This window comes from Alligator mississippiensis, chromosome 12, assembly GCF_030867095.1.
Source record: "Alligator mississippiensis isolate rAllMis1 chromosome 12, rAllMis1, whole genome shotgun sequence".
NCBI lineage: Eukaryota > Metazoa > Chordata > Crocodylia > Alligatoridae > Alligator > Alligator mississippiensis.
Window position 1 is genome coordinate 20,305,356 of NC_081835.1, and position 19,896 is coordinate 20,325,251.

The 19,896-nt window shown below is 46.3% G+C and overlaps 1 protein-coding gene across 2 annotated transcripts in view; it reads right to left on the bottom strand.

Moving 5' to 3' along the window:
• Window positions 1-9,733: 9,733 nt before the first annotated feature.
• IP6K2 (inositol hexakisphosphate kinase 2) overlaps window positions 9,734-19,896 on the bottom strand; it is a 29,530-nt gene continuing 19,367 nt past the window's right edge. For both annotated transcript variants that reach the window (XM_006273331.4, XM_019495442.2), the window contains exons 2-6: window positions 17,860-18,168; window positions 15,451-15,673; window positions 14,063-14,238; window positions 12,736-12,911; window positions 9,734-10,516 (exon numbers count right to left, since the gene is read on the bottom strand). In XM_006273331.4, the coding sequence (XP_006273393.1) occupies window positions 10,019-10,516; window positions 12,736-12,911; window positions 14,063-14,238; window positions 15,451-15,673; window positions 17,860-18,061 (1,275 nt within the window). In that variant the 5' untranslated portion in view covers window positions 18,062-18,168 and the 3' untranslated portion in view covers window positions 9,734-10,018. The remainder of the gene's footprint in view (window positions 10,517-12,735; window positions 12,912-14,062; window positions 14,239-15,450; window positions 15,674-17,859; window positions 18,169-19,896) is intronic.

The following is a 19,896-nucleotide window of genomic DNA, read 5'->3' on the forward strand; positions in this document are numbered from 1 at the left end:
TGGGCCTGGAAGAGCAGTGAGGGGCCTCAGCAGAGCTGGGGGGAAGACCAGGGTTGGAGCAGCAGGACCCAAGGTGGTTCCTCAGGACTAAGGTGGGCAGCAGAGCTCCCAGGGTTCAGGGCTTCATGAGCTGTAAGAAGGAGCAAAGAACTTGAAAGGATACAGATAGGGGGAAGGGGAGCTATACCCCCCCCAAGGAAATCACTTTTGAGAACAAACCCTGTGGTGCTGGGCTCTAAAGGCACTTTCCCCACAGCTGGTAGTCAGTCCTTCTGGCACAGGGATTCAACCAGACAGATCAGTGTCACACCCATGCTCTGGGAGGAAGAAAAATCCTCTCTGATCCCCGCTCAGAGAAACAAGAGATTAAAGGGTCTCCGTGAACCCAGCACTGGTGTCCTGCAGACATGCTTCAGGGTAGGTAGGCAAATGCAAGCCCGCAGTCTGAACAGGGGCCTGGCTACCCTCCAGAGGTGGGTACACACCTGCAGGCCCCAGAGGGGTTCATGCTAGTGCTGGGGAGGCAAGCCAGGCACTGCAAAGGGTTAAAGGGATTTCATTCATCCTCTATCCAGAGTACAGAGCAAAACACACCTTGTCTGGGGAACATCACATACCACTGTAACCTTGACAACTCGCCCACAGCAACGACAGCGGCAAAGATTTTCATTGAGAGCTCGACAAGAAAACAATCAAAAAACAGCTCAATGCAGAGGAGAGCAAGGAGCTGCCAGGCCACTCAAGGTGACCTAGGACAGGGAAGGAGTGGGACTTGCCCCTCTGGATCACCCTGGAGGATGGAGGCACAATAGTCATCTAATCTGGTTTTAAAGCAGACCCCCAAGGGGAGGCAGTGGCTGATGGGGAAGGATTCTCAATGCTGCCAAACCAAGATGGAGCCAGGAAACAGGTGGTAGAGCTGGGAGCTTCGTACACCTGCGTGAGGCCTCAGAGGAGCCTCGCTCCGAGCCTGCCAACCTCAGACCTGCCGCTCCCAAGATCCTGAAGTACAAAGCAAGCCTGCGGATGCACCTGTCCAACAAAAAGTACCACAACCAACAGCAGCTCCCTTCCCCTAGGGGACAAAGCAAAGGCCCAAGGCTGGAGCATCAAGCAGGAGAGGACAGCCCCTGGCAGGAGGCAGAGCAGTGCAGGGCTTAGGTAGAGCCTGACCTGCCCAGTGCTCTGTTTGGGGTCTCTGTAGAGGGGCCCAGTCCAAGCAGCAGTTGCAGGACCCCGAGGCCTGTGCTTGGCTCCCTAAGATCCGCAGATGAGAATCGGGAGGGGATCTGCCCAAACCTTTCCCCACACCAACCCAGAGCTTCCTCTGGTCATGCAGGGTCCCCAAGCATCAGATTCCTGCTCCCAGGGGCCCAGGCCCCCCCTCCTCAGCCAGTGTGTGGGGGGGATTTCTCTGCAGGCCCCTGGCTATGAGGTAAGCACTGACTGTCAGCACAGTGCTGATTCGCCTGGTCATAGGGCAACCCCTTCAGGGCAAAATGGTCTCAAAGCTAGGCCAGGAAGCAGGGTGGGAGGCGGCCAGACATGGGGGAGCCGGGTGGGACTGAGGAAATGGGCAGGCGGGGTAGGACATGCTCAAGGTTATCCTCTGCACAGCGACAAGGCGTGGCTCTGTGTGCACCGACTGCAGAGCAGCAGGCTCAGATTCCAGGGAAAGGAAGGTCTTCGCCAGCTGCCAAGGCTGCAAACCCTCCCCACCAAGCTCAAGAGTTAAGCAGTATATGTTCCCATTTGGGTACCCACATCAGGCCCAGAGCCCTCCCCAGCTTCAGCTGCACCAGTGAAGGGCCCTTGAGCCAGTGGCTTTGCACAGCCCTGACTGAGTGACCCTGTAAGTCAGCAGACAAGGCACAAGCAGGAATTGACTCTGGCTCCCTTTCCTGGAGCCAAGCTGGCTCCACAGAGAGAAGGACTCTGAACACTTGCATTAGCTCCTCAAGTCAGCAACTCCCACACCAGCTGCAGAGGCTCTAGGCTCAGTCTCACACTGCTGACTGTCACGATTTCACAACAAAGCTCACAACAGCTCTGTTCACCCCTTAAAGCTCTGGCTCTTGGACTCCCGTGATTCCAGGAGCACCTCGGCTTGTACTAAACAGCCAATATATACCTAGCCTGGGGGACTGCCTAGACAAGCAAGGCAGACAAGGTTCTTTGGGTAAAGCTGATGTTATTAGAGCAACTAAAATATTTGAAAAAATTATTTGCAAGCTTTGGGGTACAAACACCCTTCTTCAGGCGGAGGAAGCATCACAAACAAGTGAGACAAACAAGGTCTCATAGCATCCAACAGACAAAACATTAACCCAACGTTTATTTTTGTTTAAAGCTTTTAAGAGTTTTTAAACACTGGGTTAGGCCTATGTCTCCAAGCCCAGTAGCAGCTACGGCTGGAAATGGATCTGAGCCCAGCTCAATCCCCGCTACATCAGCAGCACGGGTGCCTGTGTAAGCAGGGTCTAGTTGTACAATCACTCATGAGGGTAGATGGGTCCATCTCCTTACAGTTAATGTTCATATGTGCTTCATGCCCCCTTCACTGCAGCTCAACCTCAGACTGAAGGCCATAATGACACGTGGGGGTGTCTTGACACTGCAGACTGAGGGTGTGATTGTAGCAGGTGGATGCTGCAATGCAGCCAACACAGTCAGCTGCAGCACATATGTGCGCAACATGCGGGTCCCAGGAGGCTGGACACTGTGTGGAAGGCTCATGCTGCTACGTCTGCCCTGAGGAGCTGGCATAACTCACATACCCCACTGCAGCCCCACCTCCACATGGACACTCTATTGTTTGCACACATGTTCTACTTCACTGCTGCTTGTGCTGCCTCTGGACCCTTTGCTTCCTTTGCCTGCCCCGCCCCGTTCCCCTTTCTCCCCCATCCCCAGCAGGATCTCTAGCAGGACCAGGGCTCCAGACTACAGCAGTGAGAGATGGGGCTGAAAGCACATCTCCTCCTGGGCCCTGTTTGAGGACCGTGCCTCCCACACTGCAGTCTTGCTGCAGCCAGCCCCCCATCCTTCACATGCAGTTCCATCTGGCTGCTTCCCCTGACAGGTGCAGTGGCCTCAGGGGAGCACACGCTTCCTGCCCCCTGGCCCCAAGAGACAGAAGTGACAGCATCTGACTTCAGATAGAGAGGCCAGTTGTGGAAAGCCTCACAACCCCCACTTTCCTGTCCTCACCTCGGTTTCCTGAAATAGGGCATGGGGGCTGTTGCAGAGGACAGCACCTGCCTGGCAGGAGAGGGCTTCAAGCATTCAAGGCACAGCAGGCCTCAGCAGGGCTTCACATCCGACCCCCAGCTGCTAACCTCACAGTACTTCACCCCATGCTCGGGAGCCTGAGGCAGCCTGCAGAGGAGCTCCAGCTTTGGTTCCCAGTAAGCTCTTCAGTAAGTTCAGGGCTGAGGTAAGGAGGAATTTGGGTGAGAAGGATAGCTAGGGGCTTTAGCTGGGAAGCAAGGACAGGCCCTGAGAGGGATTTTCCACTCCTCCAGCTGCCTCCATCGGTGAGACATCAGTCAGGTGAGGAGCTCAGGGCTCCGAGCCAGAAGAAGCCATTCCCAAGAACTTGGCACCAGCATAAATTGCAAAGCAGAGTTTAGGTTCAGCTCACAGCGTACTATGCACCAACTGCAGCCCTGCCACTCCCGCCCTGGCACACACTGTTCCTGGGCACGACAAAGGTGGACTCAAGGGCACCGGGGGGGGGGGGGGGGGGGGGGCGGAAATCTACTTGGCACCTGCAGACAGCTCCATTGCTGAGGTCTTGCAAAGCTAGATAGGCTGAACCCTGGAGAGCTTGGTACAGCAGGCAGCACGGTGTCATATGAGCCTCTGGGACAGGATGGAAACCGGGGGGAAAAAAGTGTCAGTCTAGACAGGATCGGAAGAGCTCTCATGGCTATGACCAAATATACAAGCATGAGAAAAATCAGCCTGGAAACGCAGAGAGCACAGTGACAGCCAGCATCACATGGAGGGCATGGAAACCTTTTCAGTGCCCACTGGCTCCTCCCACGTCATAATCCCCACCCCTCCGCAGGGTGCCCAGGATTGTCTTGACCTATGCGAGGGCAGGGACCTTCTGGGTCCATCCGGTCCTGCTTCAGTTAAATTGCATCAACTGCTCTCTAAGACTGAGCTGGGACTGAGTGATCAGGCCCAATGGTCCGGCTCAGATGTTAAGTGAACCTGCCCTCCCAATCTTCATCCTGCTCCCTACTCTATGGTGGGAGAGGGGCTCTGCCCAGGGCAGGCACAAAAGACCTTGCAGCAGGTACGCAAGGCATGCACTAGCAGGGGGATCTGGGAAGACCTCGGTCCTCCTTGCTTTGCATTCAATAACCCAAATCAGGAGGGATTTCAGAAGGCACAAGTGACTTGGGAGCACATGGCCCAGCCACATCCAGGGGCTTTTGCAAATCCTGCCCTTCATTCCCACTATCAAACCAACCCAACAATATAGCAGCTTAGGGGCCACCAGGGCTGAGCTCAATTGAGTCTTAATCCCTCCACAGAATCTCACGTAGACTCATCAGGTCACCTGAGCTCCCAGGCTTCCCATCTGTAACTTCCTGCCGGGGACTAATTAGTGACAGCAACTAATGCCTGCCAATCAGCTCCCCAGGGGCAGCAGCAGTGCTTGCTTAAGCAGACTTGGAGAGGAATCAGCTTTCCTGCAAGCCGCGTCACCTGCCTCGCCTGGATCCTGTGGATACAGGGCCAGGTATTTGCTGACTCTCTCTTTACACAACTCAGGGCAGAACTGCAAGTGAAATGTGCCACTATCATAATTGGCAGTCGAGTGGCTACTTTATCTGCTCTGGGAAAAGGGAGATAAGGGGAAGGGTTTCCAACTCCCGTCTGAGGTTTCTCAGGGCACCGCAGGCAGTGCAAATGCTCATTGCCCAAAGGGATCATGCAGTCAACGGCCCTGCCTGCTGGGTAGGGATCTGGAGCAACTGCCTTTCCAAAAGAAGACCCTTGTGCTCCTTGAGCTAGCCCAGCAGGCATTTGAGGTCTGCTCCTACAAGAGTACGCCTGGCCCACAGTACAAGCAGCAAAGCCTCCTGCAGCAGCACCCCCAAGCCAGCATCCCCTCATGCCCAGCTGTCCAGACAGACTGCCTGGGACTGGGAAGAAACTGGCCCTCCTGGCTCCAACTCAGTCCTAGAGAGAAATGTGCTCAGTCCACTCCCCTACATGCTGCTCACCATCACCAAGTCCCTGTCACAGGTCATAGAGGGAACCACAAGGCAGGTCTCCAGCTGATCTCCCCATCCCCATCTCCTCTGCACAGCCCCACTGTCCTCACCCGTTCCTTTTGGTAGTTAGTCTTTCCAGTGCATCCTCCAAAACTGCACATCTGGTTGCACCAAGTATAAAGCTGTAATGTCCCTTTAACCCATAGCCCTCTATAGCCAGGCCTATGGTGCAGCCCAGGTCCCAGTTAACCAGAATACCCTAGGAAATGCCCAGGGATCCCCTCTGTAGGAACAGCCCTTCCTGCACTCTGACGTCATTGGCAACCACGTTACACCTGAATTCAGAGGACAGTTCAAGTATCCCAAGTTGCATGGTGTCCTGCTGATGTCAGCACCTCGCCAGTTTGAGTGATGCGCGTATTAGTGAAGGCTTAAAGGAGATGGAAGCTCTGCCCGGACAGCATGTGCTGGAAGAGTGATTATCCATGGGAGACAACAGCAGCCTGAGGAAGTGCTGACTGTGGGACAGGCACGTCCCACTAGCTGTCCTTTGCAGCTCTCCTCAATACTGGCTGCTGCTGGTGATGGGGGAGGACACAGCTTGGCAGGAATGTTACTGAGATATCTGAGAGGGCCCTCACCTGGGCCTCCCTGCTGGGATCAGTACTAGGGGATGACAGCCCCAAACCCCCTGTTCTAACCAAGCAGAAAGTAGGAACGGAAAAAGCCAGAGTCTCTTTTCCTGTTCAGGCTGCTGCTGCCTCCCCTCAAACCCGCAGCTCAAGTTGGTGCCACAGGGCAGGGCCAAGGCTAGTGAAAAATTAAGGATACTCACCCTGTTCCCCCACCTCTAACACTTCCCTTAGGAAATGAGCATGTGCAACTCTCCAAAGGGGTCAGGGTCAATGGCCAAGAAGGACTAAACACTATTCAGAGCCAGCTTAGGAGGGAAGCATAGCAGGACCAGTCTCCCCTCAAAGCAACCCAGCCTCTACAGACACCCTAGGGGGAGCCAGGTAACAGCTTTTGTCTCTCTTCTGAGGCTCTCAGCACAGGGATAAGGTAGCAGTGATTTCTGGGCTTCTGCCTAAGAACCCACTCCTACGTCAGGAATCACATCCCCTCCACCTACCTGCTCACCATGCTTCATGCTGGGACACTCAGAATAGGCCATCATGTAACTGGCACTCTGCAAACACAAGAGGCTGCCACTGTCAGAGGGGATGGCTGAACAGGCTGGCAGGAAGCAAAGAAGCACTGGCTCAGGGAAGAAACGAGGAAGCATGCCCATTAAGTTCTCCTCGACTTCCCACACAAGCTACAGCTCTTCAGCCCTGCCCAATTCAAGATTAAACAAAGACACTTAACCAAAGCTGCGCTATCCAGGTGCCCAGCCCCTTCTCAAAAAACCAGATTCCTATTTGAAGTCGAGCCTGGAGAAGATCACACACTTTCTCTCAATGTCTTCTGCACCCCTGCGTACAATGCCCAGGGAGTTGTTCCAACTGACACTGACCTTGATTGTGCTTTTGCTACTTTGCAATGGTCCTTCCCAAGCCTAGTGGCCCATGTCTGGTGTGGGAAGGAACACTTCCCATAGGCAGCAGCATACCAGGGAAGGACACAGTACCATTACATCCAGCTACTTTAGTGTCCCCAAGCTGAATGGCCAGATGCCCATTCACTGCTGGTTTGACTTTGGTAACCTCTAGCATGAGTCTGGACTGGGATTTGAACTCACTTGGGAGCCAGATGGAGATACAGCTCACCCTACAAGATGGGTGCTCTGACAAGATACTTCACCAGGAAAGCGATCAGGGCACAGCTGAATCTACTCGGAGGAATCTGAGATCTGATCAACATACACCTAAGATAGGCTTGTAATAAGAGCCAACTGGAAGGCCTCATTCCCCATTCCTCTTCACCTTGCAAGGATAATGTTAAACACAGCTGGCTGCATGTGACATTTGCAGATGCTGAAATATTTTTATATCCGAAGCACAAGGATTAGCAGTGGCACCACATGTCAAGACTTTTTTTTTTGTGTGGATTTATTAATAGATGTGACCGCATTATTGGAAATGAAGCGGAAAAGGCAGCAAAATACTTTACAGCAAGTGACCCATCCTCTCCCTCCTGGGATGTTGGCTCATAACAATTACTCGCATACCTCACAGGGATGGGGGAGGACTTCACTGATTAATGCTCACCATGTCTGGAAACTGAAAGTGCAGATTACTTCAGGTTCGTTTCTTCAGTGTTCATGCTGCAGTCATAGACAAGTTCCTAGAAGCCCGATTCTCATAGCAGCCCGGCAGCACTCCCTTCAAAACAGCATCTTCTCTGGCTCTCGCCAGTACCGGACGCTTCAGAAGAAAATGCAAGAAAGCCTCTAGTTAAACTCTGGGTTCAGCACCTATTGGGGAAAATTTTTCCCATCACAAATTAAGTGGGGTCATGCCTTAAACCCAGACGTTGTTACCCAGCAAAAGTAAGTGCCCATCACACGCATAAAGCAGAGCTATTTTGAGTCCTGTGCCAAGCTTGCCATTAGAGCCATGGCTTGTTGTAGGGAGGACCACAATTTACCCCTGCAGAAATTCAACAGAGGTAAATACTCTCCCATCCAGAACCCTGCACCTACCCCAGCTACACCACTGGTGCCCACTCCAGCTGCTGCCTTCCCTCAACCTTCCTCATGCCCAGGAAGCCCCTGTGCTGGTCCCTTGTCATGCTTCCAGCAGTAGACAGTCTCCTCCACTCCTCCCATGCTCCAGCCAACAAGAGGGGCCACAGAGGTGGCCCCAGGCATGCAAGACCCTGCAGGAGTAAGGGCTGCCATTGCTCCCTGGAAGTCTGGAGCAGGGCTGGGGAACGAGCAGACAGCAGTAAGAACGGGGTACAGCAGAGTGAGGCCCTGCCCCCACCGCCATTAAGTGGCACCTGCAAAATCAGTCATTTAAACATTTTTTCTTTGTCTCTTTTAAAGCCTCAAGGCCCCTTGCCATGTCTCCTTCCTGAATTTACATGTCCACGATTTTCAACTGGAGTGCTGTAAGATTCAAAAGGGCTATGGAGTTACTTAATTTTTTAATAGTACAAGCTCAGCACTGGTATGATTTCTTCCGGCAAGGAAATGGAATGCATTTTGGGGGAAAGAAAAATGTCTGTTACATTACTCAATCCCGCCCCCCCCGGGCGCCTTTTCAGAGTAAGAGTGAAGCATGCCACTAATTTTAATACAGAACCCCCCCCCCCCCCCCACATTCACCTCCAACAACTGAAGAGATATTGTAGAGCTGTTCAGTTCTTCTTCCTCTATCTATATAATACATATCCCTTCCCCCTCTGCTTTCCTATTCTAACCTCTCCTTTTCCTTCTACAGTTTTGCCACATACCCCAAGGATACCCATACCCCAGAGACTGAGATACGTGGTCTAAAAACAAAGCTGCGAGTGCCAATGGAAAGACAAGGCAAACTTCCTTAAGAAACCCTGAATAACAATGTCAGTGTTTAAGTAGCACTGACCCTTAAACAACCAAGGATGAACAGAAGAAAGTTAGTAATGAACAGGGGAAATAAAGGCATCACCTGGGGAATATGAAGACAAAACCATGTTATGAGCATAAATGCAGCTGCCTGGATCCTTCATTTAGAAGCCAGTTGTTTCAGTTGGAAAGAGAGGAAAGGCAGGGGCCATCACTTTCCATCTTGAAACGTGTTCTTCTCTGTTTTCCCCAAGGCATCCCCCTCCCTCCACTGCCCTTGGAGACACTTAAATACAGTTGAAAGGATCACTTTCCTGACCTGTTCCACCAACACTACTCTTCTTTTCAGTCCCCTTCATTGAGTGCTTCAGAAGGTGTTTTATCCATCCTTTTATCACATTACCAGCTTCCACAATCATCCTATTTTATGCTGCCACTTTCTCACACAACTTGCCCCATGACCCGACCCATAAGGCCACAACACGCTGTCTTCTGTCAAATCCCTAAGATTCCCCTCTACTTACAAGAAATCAGCCTAGCAGGCAGTTTGATTGTTTATCAGGTTAGAACAGCAGTTATATTTTTAAAGTCTGAAAATCATTTGGTAGGACTCTAATATAGCATAATCATATTCTTGTTCCTCTTTCATTTTGTAGCACTTTTGTATCTTGCCACAAAACAAAAGTTAGTCTTTTAGGGTAGCATTCTTCCATTCTTCAGCATTCCTCTAACACCTGCTATTAAAGGGCTAAAAAGCTATTATATCAAAGGGCTACTCCTTTGAGAATTTCTTATTCATACTTTAGCTCAGGTTATGTGTATGACAACAATGTAAAAGCTACCTGGATGGAGCTATTTACCCACATGCAATACACAAGGTGCTGAAAAAGTGCTCAAGTTTTAAAATGGCAAGCTCTTGTTTGCCCATCAGCAGCTTCTATACCACATGGCTAGAAAAAACAGGGAACTTTAATTATTCTTCTCAACAACAGCAAGGACACCAACCCCATTTACAATGAACAAAAAGTTTTATTGGAACATATACACACAGGGATAACAGAGGTATCTGAATCAGCAAATATGGAATGTTTAGAAAGTTAAAATAAATAAGGATACCAAGATTTGCCAGTGCTAGGTGTAGCACCAATGTAAGTAAATGCCCTCTGAACAAGTCCGACTCTGGTGGGACCATCCCTGCAGAGTCTATAAAGATTCCTACCACCAGAAAGTGGCCAATAATTTTGGAATACAAAGAGTCACTATAGTGCTTTCTACTGGTGTGCATTCAAACTGTTTATTCGCTGCTTTCGTCTCTTATTTCTTTAATAATATCTATTAAGTTCTGAAGTCCAAAAACGTAACCCGTGTCTTGGCCCTCATGCACCACACTATCTTCTCCATAGTACTTGCAGGTAGTATGGGCAAAGTCTATCATACGGACATCAACAGTACTAGCAGTGGGTTTGTAAGCATATGCTCCTGCTGATTCATCTGAAGACTCCTCTGAAAGGTCTTCCAAGTCCTCTGGGTCCGAGTCCACAGCCACTTCCTGCCTCTCCTTGCCATCGTAAATGATCAGCAAGGAACTGGAATAGAAGCGATAAGACTCCTGCTTTTCTAAGACAGATTTGAGTTCAGTCAGTTTCTTTATAACAGATTCAAAGAGTTCCCTGCGCAGGTATTTGCCATTATGAAAGAACTGGTAAAGTGCTTCTTTAAATCCTTGGACTGAAAGCTTTCTCCCATGGTACTTATTCATGAACATTAACTGGGCAGTGCCTGTTTGGTAGACCTGTGCAGAAGGAGAGAGAGAAAGAAGAGGAATGGTTAGGACCGAGTGGCAAAGATGCAATCAACCCTGGAAGAAAGAAATTGTTATGGCTCAACACCTAGCACATGCAAAGGTTTTTTTTTTAAACCAAGACTGTACCCTTGTCTCTCAAAACAGCTCTTACACAGGTGAAGGGAAAGACATTCTAGCACCCTAGCCTCAACAGCAGCCAAGGTACTAAGAGTCAAAGGAAAGTGAAAATTCCTCAGGTTTAGGTTTGAGCTCTTCCACTCTGCAAGTGAGGCTGGAGTGTTTAACTAAGATTAGAGAGGCTGTGGCCAAGATTTACTGAGTCAAGTTACAACATGTACCACAACCACTCTGCATTGCTCCCCTGGGTAGCAACTGCAGCATGGCTCTGCAGGCAGCCTCAATTAAATGATTCCCAGAATTACTGGCATCTGACAGCAAGTGCCATAAGCAAAAAAAGTGAAAATGTGCCCCCATAAAGGGGGTGGTATTTTTAGCAATCTGCAAAGTTGCAGCTTGTTCCTACAAGCCAAGATTTTATTTATTTATTTATTTAAAATACCAAACCTGAAAATTAAGAGAGTTAGGAGTTTATATTTACAGGTCAGAGATTTTTCAACTGGCCTGTGCTCTATTCTGGAAGAGGCCTCTACAAAAGGGAGCACAGTGTAAACGGGGCTGCTAACAGCAAGCTAGAATCTTCACTCTAGTTAAAACTACAATGGTGGTGAACATAGGCAGCATCCATCATTTTGACTGGGGCTCTGCTCTCTACAAATAAAATTTTAAAAGTGAACTGAGTGACAGTCATGAGCAGTATCCATTCTACCAAACAGAACAAGGTTCACGGAGTAAAGAGCCAAGGAGTGTATGGGAAGGGAGAGAGCAGGCCCCATACCACTGACATGAATGGAAACTGGTAGAGAAGTTGTTTCTCCAATGACTCAAGCCACAGGGGAGAACAATAAAAAAGTTTCTGCTTCCTGTCCAGGGCTCAGCTGGAAAAGGCACAACTCATCCCCACTTCACAGCAGCCAAGGGTCAGAGAGGAAGAAAAAGTGACAGTCACCCAATACTCTAAGCCAGGGGTTCTCAATCCCCGGGGCTGTGGCGGGTTGGCTGCTGATCCGCAGCACAGTCAGCTTCCAGTCCGGAAGCGGCCACGAACTTGCAAACCGTGGCACCCCCAGAGCTGGGTGGAGAGGCTGCAGCTCTTTTCACAGGGCCCATAGCAGTGCAGGGTTTGACCCACCCCCCTGCCCAGGGAGGGGCGTGGAGTATCCTTACGTCTTCCAGCCAGAAATTCCAACTGCGGTTGGCTGCAACTGCTGGGCCATGGTTTGCCAAGCTATGGCATAAAAACATTGGGAACCCCTGCTCTAAGCTAAGAGACAACTGCTCTGCTATCCGTAGCAGTAAGGAGCAGCTGTAGTAGATGAAGCTCCCTGGCAGCATATTAAGTAGGTAGAAAGGGGAAGCAGTAAACTCCCAAACTAGTATTAAGTTTCAGTGCCATTTCAAATCTTAAAAGGGCACATGACCAAGACCCATCAGTCCTGGGCAGTCCCAAGAAGCCAAGGCATGGTTTGGGTACATGTTCCTCAAAAGGTGCAGACTCAATGCCAGAACTGCAGGAGAGTCAAGCAAGTGCCCTACTATCTAGTCACTCAGTTGTAGGCAATTAATGTTGAGTGAATGCTAAGCTGATTCCTCCCATCTAAATCACTGTAATCATACCACTTGCATGTTACACTGAGCTTCTGTCAGCAGTGAAGAGAAGCCAGTTAGTGTTCAGAACAAAAAAAGTGACCACACTTTCTTCTTTCATGGCACTGAATGCACCATGCACTTTAGCATAAGTCTGTACATGCCTTGTTTTCCACACATTCGGTACTGGAGAATACTCCTTTCAGTAACCTCCTGTATTGTATTTTATAGGCTAGCTACTCTGGGGCTGGCCTTGACATGAACTAGTAAGATGCAAACTTGGTAAGAGAGCAAAAAGTTCATCTTCTGGTCTCATATTCACAGGACTCATTCACTGTGATGCTAAGGGAGAGCTGCAGATTGCAGTTTAAGACTAGTTTCAAGCAAGAACTGGGAGTTTTTGCTAATGCTGCCAAATCACATGGCTGCAACTATTTAGCAGCATCTCTTCTAAGTAGGACAAGTTTCATTCCCACTGTATCCCCAAGTCATTTTGGACTCACCTGCATGCCACACACTCGGACCCCAATAATTGCTGAAGTGCTCTGTTGACACTTCCGAATCTGATTAGCCTTCTTCTCTTCTGATGCATCATCTCCATGCTGCCGGGTCCCCATTTTGAGGTCCAACACACATGGTACCTCATATCGAGAGGTTAAGTTTTCCAGCAAGATGAATTCTAACTAGTTAAGGGAAAAGCCTTATAAAAGCCTCACATTGCTTTATCCCAATCTACACAAGCTGCACATTTGTATTTTAAAATGAAGATCCCCACAAGGTGCCTTTGAAAGTTGTCTTAGGCAAATTTAATTGATTCATTGCCTAATGTTAGCCTCTCCTTGGACACGTTAACCTGACCAACATTCTTTTCTATAACAAACAGAGGATGATCCAGTTCAACACTGGACTGAGGTTCAGTGAATGTCAACTTCTCCTACCAAGTGTGAACTTGGGAAAGACATTTAATTCCCCTGGTGCTTCAGTTCCTTATCTGTAAAGCAGGGCAACACTTCTTATCTTCATGTGCAAACAAGAGGGGCTCAGATACAATAGTGCCGGAGGGCTAGACTTAAAAAATCACCCAACACACAGCTCTAGCCCAGGAAAATTCTATTTGCAATGATTATTTACCATAATTTTAAGGGATTCAATTCTGTGTTCCTATAATATCACTTTCGTTAAGCCTCGGGCCCTGAAGTACCTTTTCTAAAAGCACACAGGTCTTCAAATCTGCACCTAACATGCAATTCTGTAGTTAGACAGAGCAGAAAGGAACTACATACGTTTCAGGTACTTGAGCTCACAGGAGTTGCTATAACCCCCGATTAAATTTTAGGCTCGGTTTGCTTTTTACCGAAAAAAGATTACAGAAATTATAAAGTCGCTGGAGAACAGAACCAGCCTATATCAAGCGTTAGAAAAGGGTACTGCGCTGCTTTCCCACTCAGGTAACTGATGCTTACTACCTTCCTCAATATTAATTGAGTCACAATCACCTGCACTGAAATGCTGGGAAGACAGCACTGCTGGGTTTTTGAGATGGGTTAAAGGGAAAAGCCAAATCTGATGATACAGCCTAACACTTGCAAAAATTAAGATTCCTGGTGCCAGGAAAGAGCACCACTACTCCACTTATCTGACTTTCAGCATTCAGAAGCTTGTTTAATCAAATCACTTGAACTGAGAAGGCAATAAATGTAATTAAAATTCACACCAAACTAAATTAGTGTTTTAGCTGTACAGTGTGGGTTGGTCTTTTTGGCTTTTGCTAGGAAAGACAGAGCCCTCCTTGTCCCAAAAAGCTTCTTGTGACAGTATGGAAAAGGATACTATATTGGTTCCTATGTTTAGCATTTTCCTTCATTCTCTGTAACTGCTGCTGGTGACATTTCATACTCCAAGGATTATGATGTTTTATCTGGGAACTGACATTCCCTTTTTTCTCTGCACTATAATACATGACTTCGGATTTCTTCAGCCAGTCAAATTCTTCCTCTAATTTGTGACTAGAAAAAAAACAAAACAAAAAATTAAAAAAAGCCACAGGTCAAAGGGAAAGAGGCATCCCATTATTTGCAGGTTTTCTAGATCAGTGTTTCTCAACCTTTCAAGTAGCAAGTACACCTAACTTATTAAAATTTTAATAAGTACCCAACACAATTTCCCAGGGGATTTTATATTTACAGACTGTGTACCATATGTTGCAAGAAGGACTGTGTATACAAGGCCATGACATGACAGATGTCTGATCTGCTGTGGATCAGGTTGCCACCTTTTACACCAAGGTTGCACAACTCAAGTATGTAGCTGGGCTAGAGGTGATGTAGGCCAAAGCTAGGAGGGCTGAACCCAGTGCCATGCAAAGCACAAAACGCCAATTACTGGGGAATTTAAATTTAAAATTTTTGCCATCTTTTTGAGATGAAAAGAGGGCAAGAGAGAGAAAGGAAAAGAGAGGGCAAGAGAAAGTTGGGGTACCTGTGTACCCCGTACTTGTCTCATGTACGTACCCCCAGGGGTATGCATACCACAGGTTGAGAAACTATGTTCTAGGTGTTTGCATTACATTTCGCCGACTTACGAATAAGCAAACTAAAAGCAGAGTATGCATTCAAAAGGCTCTTCCCAATTGCGGAATTAAACCATTTAATTTTATTAGGGGGAAGTTGTCCACTGTTGGTATCCAGTGTTCACAACAAATCCGCCTCCCAAACTGCCTATGCACTAGTACAGATTTACATAAAAATAGTCCCATGAAGCAAATATTAACACCATTTACAGAATTCTTCACTGCCTGGACTACACAGTGGCACTGAAGGACATAGCTATATACTTTCAATGTTTCTACTGGACCAGTCAGTTTTCTGGATGATGCTCATTACAGTATGGTGTGTAGAGGGTTTAAGCTGCACAAGGACTTCAGGGACCTTGCTTTACTACACCTGCATTCGGTTTGAACCAAACAAGAGAATCCAGGCAATCAGAACAGTTGCATTTGCTCTTACAACTGCTCCATTTTGAAACTAAAAAAACAGAAATGAAAGAGCCTTCCCTCAACTGCCACTGCAAAAAGCAGCCCAAATGCATGTTCCCTTTGTGAAGGGAATGTGCTTCAGAGCACAAGAGCAAGAAACTCAATGAACCATGCTAATGCCTCCAGAACCAGTGCAAATCTTGAACCCATGAAGATGATTTCAATGCTTTTATTTGTGACCCACCTTTTCATCTTTTCCTCCTTCCTGTGCTGTCGGACCCACTCTTTAGATACCTTTTCATTTTCTAATAATACAGTCTTTTTGTTAGTCCACCGCAACAACTTATTTTTGGTTTCACAGTCAGAATTATCTAAACTTTCCAAGTTATCATGGTCCCCATTTAACGGATATGCTATTAGACATAAGTTTCCATCTTCGTCTTCTTCAAAGCTCACCGACACCACGCCTGAGGAAAAAAAGGACATGCCCAGTTGGGAATGGCTGAAGTGACAAGCAAACATCTTATGCAACATGACTTTACACTAAGAATATAGCAACTTTTGATTTTTCTCTTACCCAAGTCCTTAGTTTTTATCTTGCCACAGGCCAAAACTCATCTGTCAACCTAACAAATATCAAAACATCTAGACAAAAATGACACCTCACGTAAGACAATTTATCATTTAGACAGAACAACTGTGAAAAGGAGAGTCTCCTCTCCACGGTGCAGAGTCAAAAAAGAATCAAATAATAACAGGAGACGATTTCACTTATTGAAAATTTTTATTATATTTAAAAAGTTCTGACTGGTCTGCCCCTAATAGATGTAAAGCACTTTATATTTACATCTTGCAGTGAAAAGTAACCTGCACAACAAACACCAAAAGCTTTAAGTTTTGCATGACAGCAAAGCAAAAAGCATTTATCCAGACACAGATTTGATTGAGGGTTAGATTTCAAGGGAAAGGAAAGGTTTGCAAGCAGAGCAAAACAAGGAAAACGTCACGCATTACAACAGAAACTAGTTCAAAGGCTTCCACTTAGAATCACCACGTTTATTTTTACAGTTCTTATTTATTTTCAGTTTTGTTTTTCTTGTTTGGTTTTTTTTTTTTTGAAAGTGCATTTTATTGATGTTGGTTATGCAGCAGTCTTGTGAAATAAAGAACAAAATGTAATACAGAGCAAATCTGTCTGTGGTACACAGAAACATGGTGAACCTTGAAAGCATTTTTCCTCCTCATCTCAAGAGTCTCTAGGTCACTGCACTGTATTTTAAGAGTCTTAGTGGAGAGTTCTGATAGGGCTGCACACAGTGCCATATTAACAAGTTTCAATGGTTATCGAAGAAGCCTTTAAAAAATACATTCAGCCAGTTATTTTTTTTTCCTCAGTCCTCTCTCTTTATCCTCAAATCAATCAATCTGCACAGTTCTTGCCGCTCATCACTAGGCCAGAGGGGAGAGTTCTCGGCGTGAGACTGGCACTTCTGAGCTGGGCAGGCGCCTCTGGGACCTACTGTAGCAGGGGCAGGGAGTGCAGAAGTTCTGACTGACAGTCCTGCTGCCACACAGCAAAAAGGACAAACAGGAAAAAAAGGGGGGAACCAACTAGCATATGACTTTTGGCTTTATCCTGGAAAAAACAACAGAGATGGACCGAATGAGGCCCCTTACCCTAGTCCCTCCCACGCTCCCCAAGAGACAAAAAGAGCCACACATACTGGTACAATTGTTCTATTACAGTTCGTAAATATGTATAGAACATGTTTTCTTCAATTCCAGAAGAGCTTGGTGTGCAATCAGGCAATATAAATTTTGAAACATCTTCAAAGTCTTCCTCTGATCTTACAATAATTATAATGTCAAACTTAGGTCACCCTTACTCAGTACTTACAGCTAATATACTTTAGAAAGCAATCCCAAATTAATAAGTGCTTCAGATATATTTTACCCATTAATCATCAGGCAGTAGTTACGGGGATATCCACAATGAGTAAAACAATTTTGGCTACCTAATGTAATGCTTGAGAACTGGAATTTCCATTCCTGCATGCTATCTGAACCCAACCTCATCACAGCTGCTGGCCCCTTGCCTACCTAAACACCAAACTGTCTCTTCCTTGAGGGCAGAAACACATTATAAACGTTTAACAAAGTACTATTCAACTTTCTTTGCTATACTGACATTCAGTGAGTGATGGTGATTAAAATGAGTGTGTCAGAGGACAATCCAAAAAAACAATACAGCTAACTTACACAAGACACAGTCGAGAAATCTTACCCAGCCCCTGAAAATGAATCAAACAAAAGGCAACAAATAAAAAAAGAAAAGAAAAAAAAAAATCAGAAATCAAAGCACAGAATTACTGAGAACATGTACAAGCTGTCAGCTACTTACCTGTCCCTAAAGGAGATATATGGGCTGTCACCAGCAGAGCTGCTCTACTCTAATGCTGTTAGTCAGCCCAAAGACCAACTGGCAAGCATCGCCACCCCTGCATCTCCACAGCCTGCCTCAGACAACATCAAAATACATGAAAAGAAAACCCCTAAAATCTCTTCAGCACAAAGAGATTTTAGAGAACAGAGAGCACACACTTGTATTTACAGAAGGAAAAAGCCCAACCCCTTTTAAGGTTTGGTAACCTACCTTCATACTGAGGAGTGAATTTACGCATTTCTGTTGGGAGAGTCTCATAAAACTGGTGTTCCCTCTGGATGAGGGGTTTACAGATGGTCTTGTCATTAAACCGGAGGACACAGGAGTGACCCCCAACCTGGTGGACAAAAGGCTCGAGCAGGACTCCCTTGGAATAGTGCTCCACTTCCATAGCTCCAAATGCTGGGCTCATCCTTGTAGCACATTAGACAGAACAAGGTGGCAGTGGTGAAGGCAGTTCAGAGGCAGAAGTCTCCAAAAATCTGTCTCCCAAAAAGCGTTTCCTCCAATTCAAAGAGTCTGTTAAAAACAAACAATAGAATCCCTTTGGTTAGACAGCCCTGTATTTCAAAGCCTGGATTGACCAAACCTAAGGTCAGGCAGCGAAGGAAGCCAAATGCAAAACACTCCTCTGGAAGCAGGAACAGAAAAGAGCCTTTCAGCTTGAAGCACTGAAGCAAATAAGAGTGAGGTCATAGACAGCACTGAAAAACAAGCCCACAAAGCCCACCCATCAAAGCCTCAGCCAATGAGGATTATATTTTGCTTCTGGGAAGGATCACCATGGAGGAGGGAAGGGAGGAGCTTCAACACAAAAGCGCAGGAGGTGAAACTACTGCTTCTCTCAGCTGTTCTGGCTGCCAACCCTCACAAGCATTTTCTTATCAAAGGTCCACAGGGCAAACTCAAGATAAAACTCATGTTTTAAGCAGTTTTTGCTATACTCTTACTACATACTAAGCAGAATTCAACTACAAAGAAAAAGTTTTCTTTAAATAAAAGTTACATGCAGTGGACTCTTACAGCACCACTGTAAATCTACCTATCCTTCCCCTTTTGTTTTGAAACAGCAAAACAATACAAATCATAAGACTTCCTTCTGTCTTACAATTTATTTTGAAACAGCAAAACAACCTACGAGAAGACACCTAAGAGCCACCAAATCAACAATTCATGCTTTCCAAAAGGAAACACTACCCAAAATCCACCATGAACAGTTTTCTTCAAGTTCTTAAAAAACCCCAAAAAACCCCCAGATGTTTTACATGCTTCATTTTATCCTTGTATTAAGAGTGATCATGGAATTAAAATCTTTCAGGTAAGTTAACTTTTAGTCTCAGTAAGCAATTTTCAAGTGTACTTTCTTGCAGAACTGAGGACAGACCACTTTTCATACCCTTTCAAGACAGCTAAAATGACCACTAATAAAGTGAAATTATGATATTTAACATTTTGACAAAACTAAAAATAGACAAAACTGGTAATAGCTACCTATTACCAAATTAGACTGTAATTTTAAACCAATCTCTAAATGATTAACTTTTGTATCTAAAACTGACCCGACATGTTTATTCGCCTGTGGTAAAGACTGAACGTGAACAACACCGCAACAACACAAAGTGTTCTAGGTCAGAGGGCTATTTTTGTTTGCCCTCCACAGATATTTAACAGCTTTATCCTACCTTTACAAGTGGAGAACTGCAGGCTTATAGCAATGACGGAAAGCTCTGACAAGTAGTGATGCTAACAGAGCTATAAGCACCCATAGTACTTTGCATGTAAAGCCATTCAAGCTGTTTATCTCCTTAATTCAATTAGCAAGAAACAATATGTCAACCTATTTAATTCGGACTCCTAGAAAAAACTCCTTTCTGTGAAGAACACTGCTAGTTGACCTGTCACACACCTACTACTAGATTTTGTACCAGGACAGAAATTAGAGTAACAACAAACAAACATTGTGGGCAATTCTATAGAAAGAAAAAAAAATGGAACACCGTATGTAGTTTCCTAGGATGAAAGCTGCATTTCCAAAATTTGAATTATATTTTCACATGTAGGGACAAGGACTGCATGTGTTGCATTCCCAGTCTACATGGATTTCCTAGTACTCTTTTTTTTAAACATATTATATCCACAAAATCTTTGGCCAAAAAGATCTGCATTAAAACAATACCAAGAACTGGAATTCAAACGTTTTAGCTGGACATATACACACATGAATTCAGAAATATTTTTTTTTTAGAA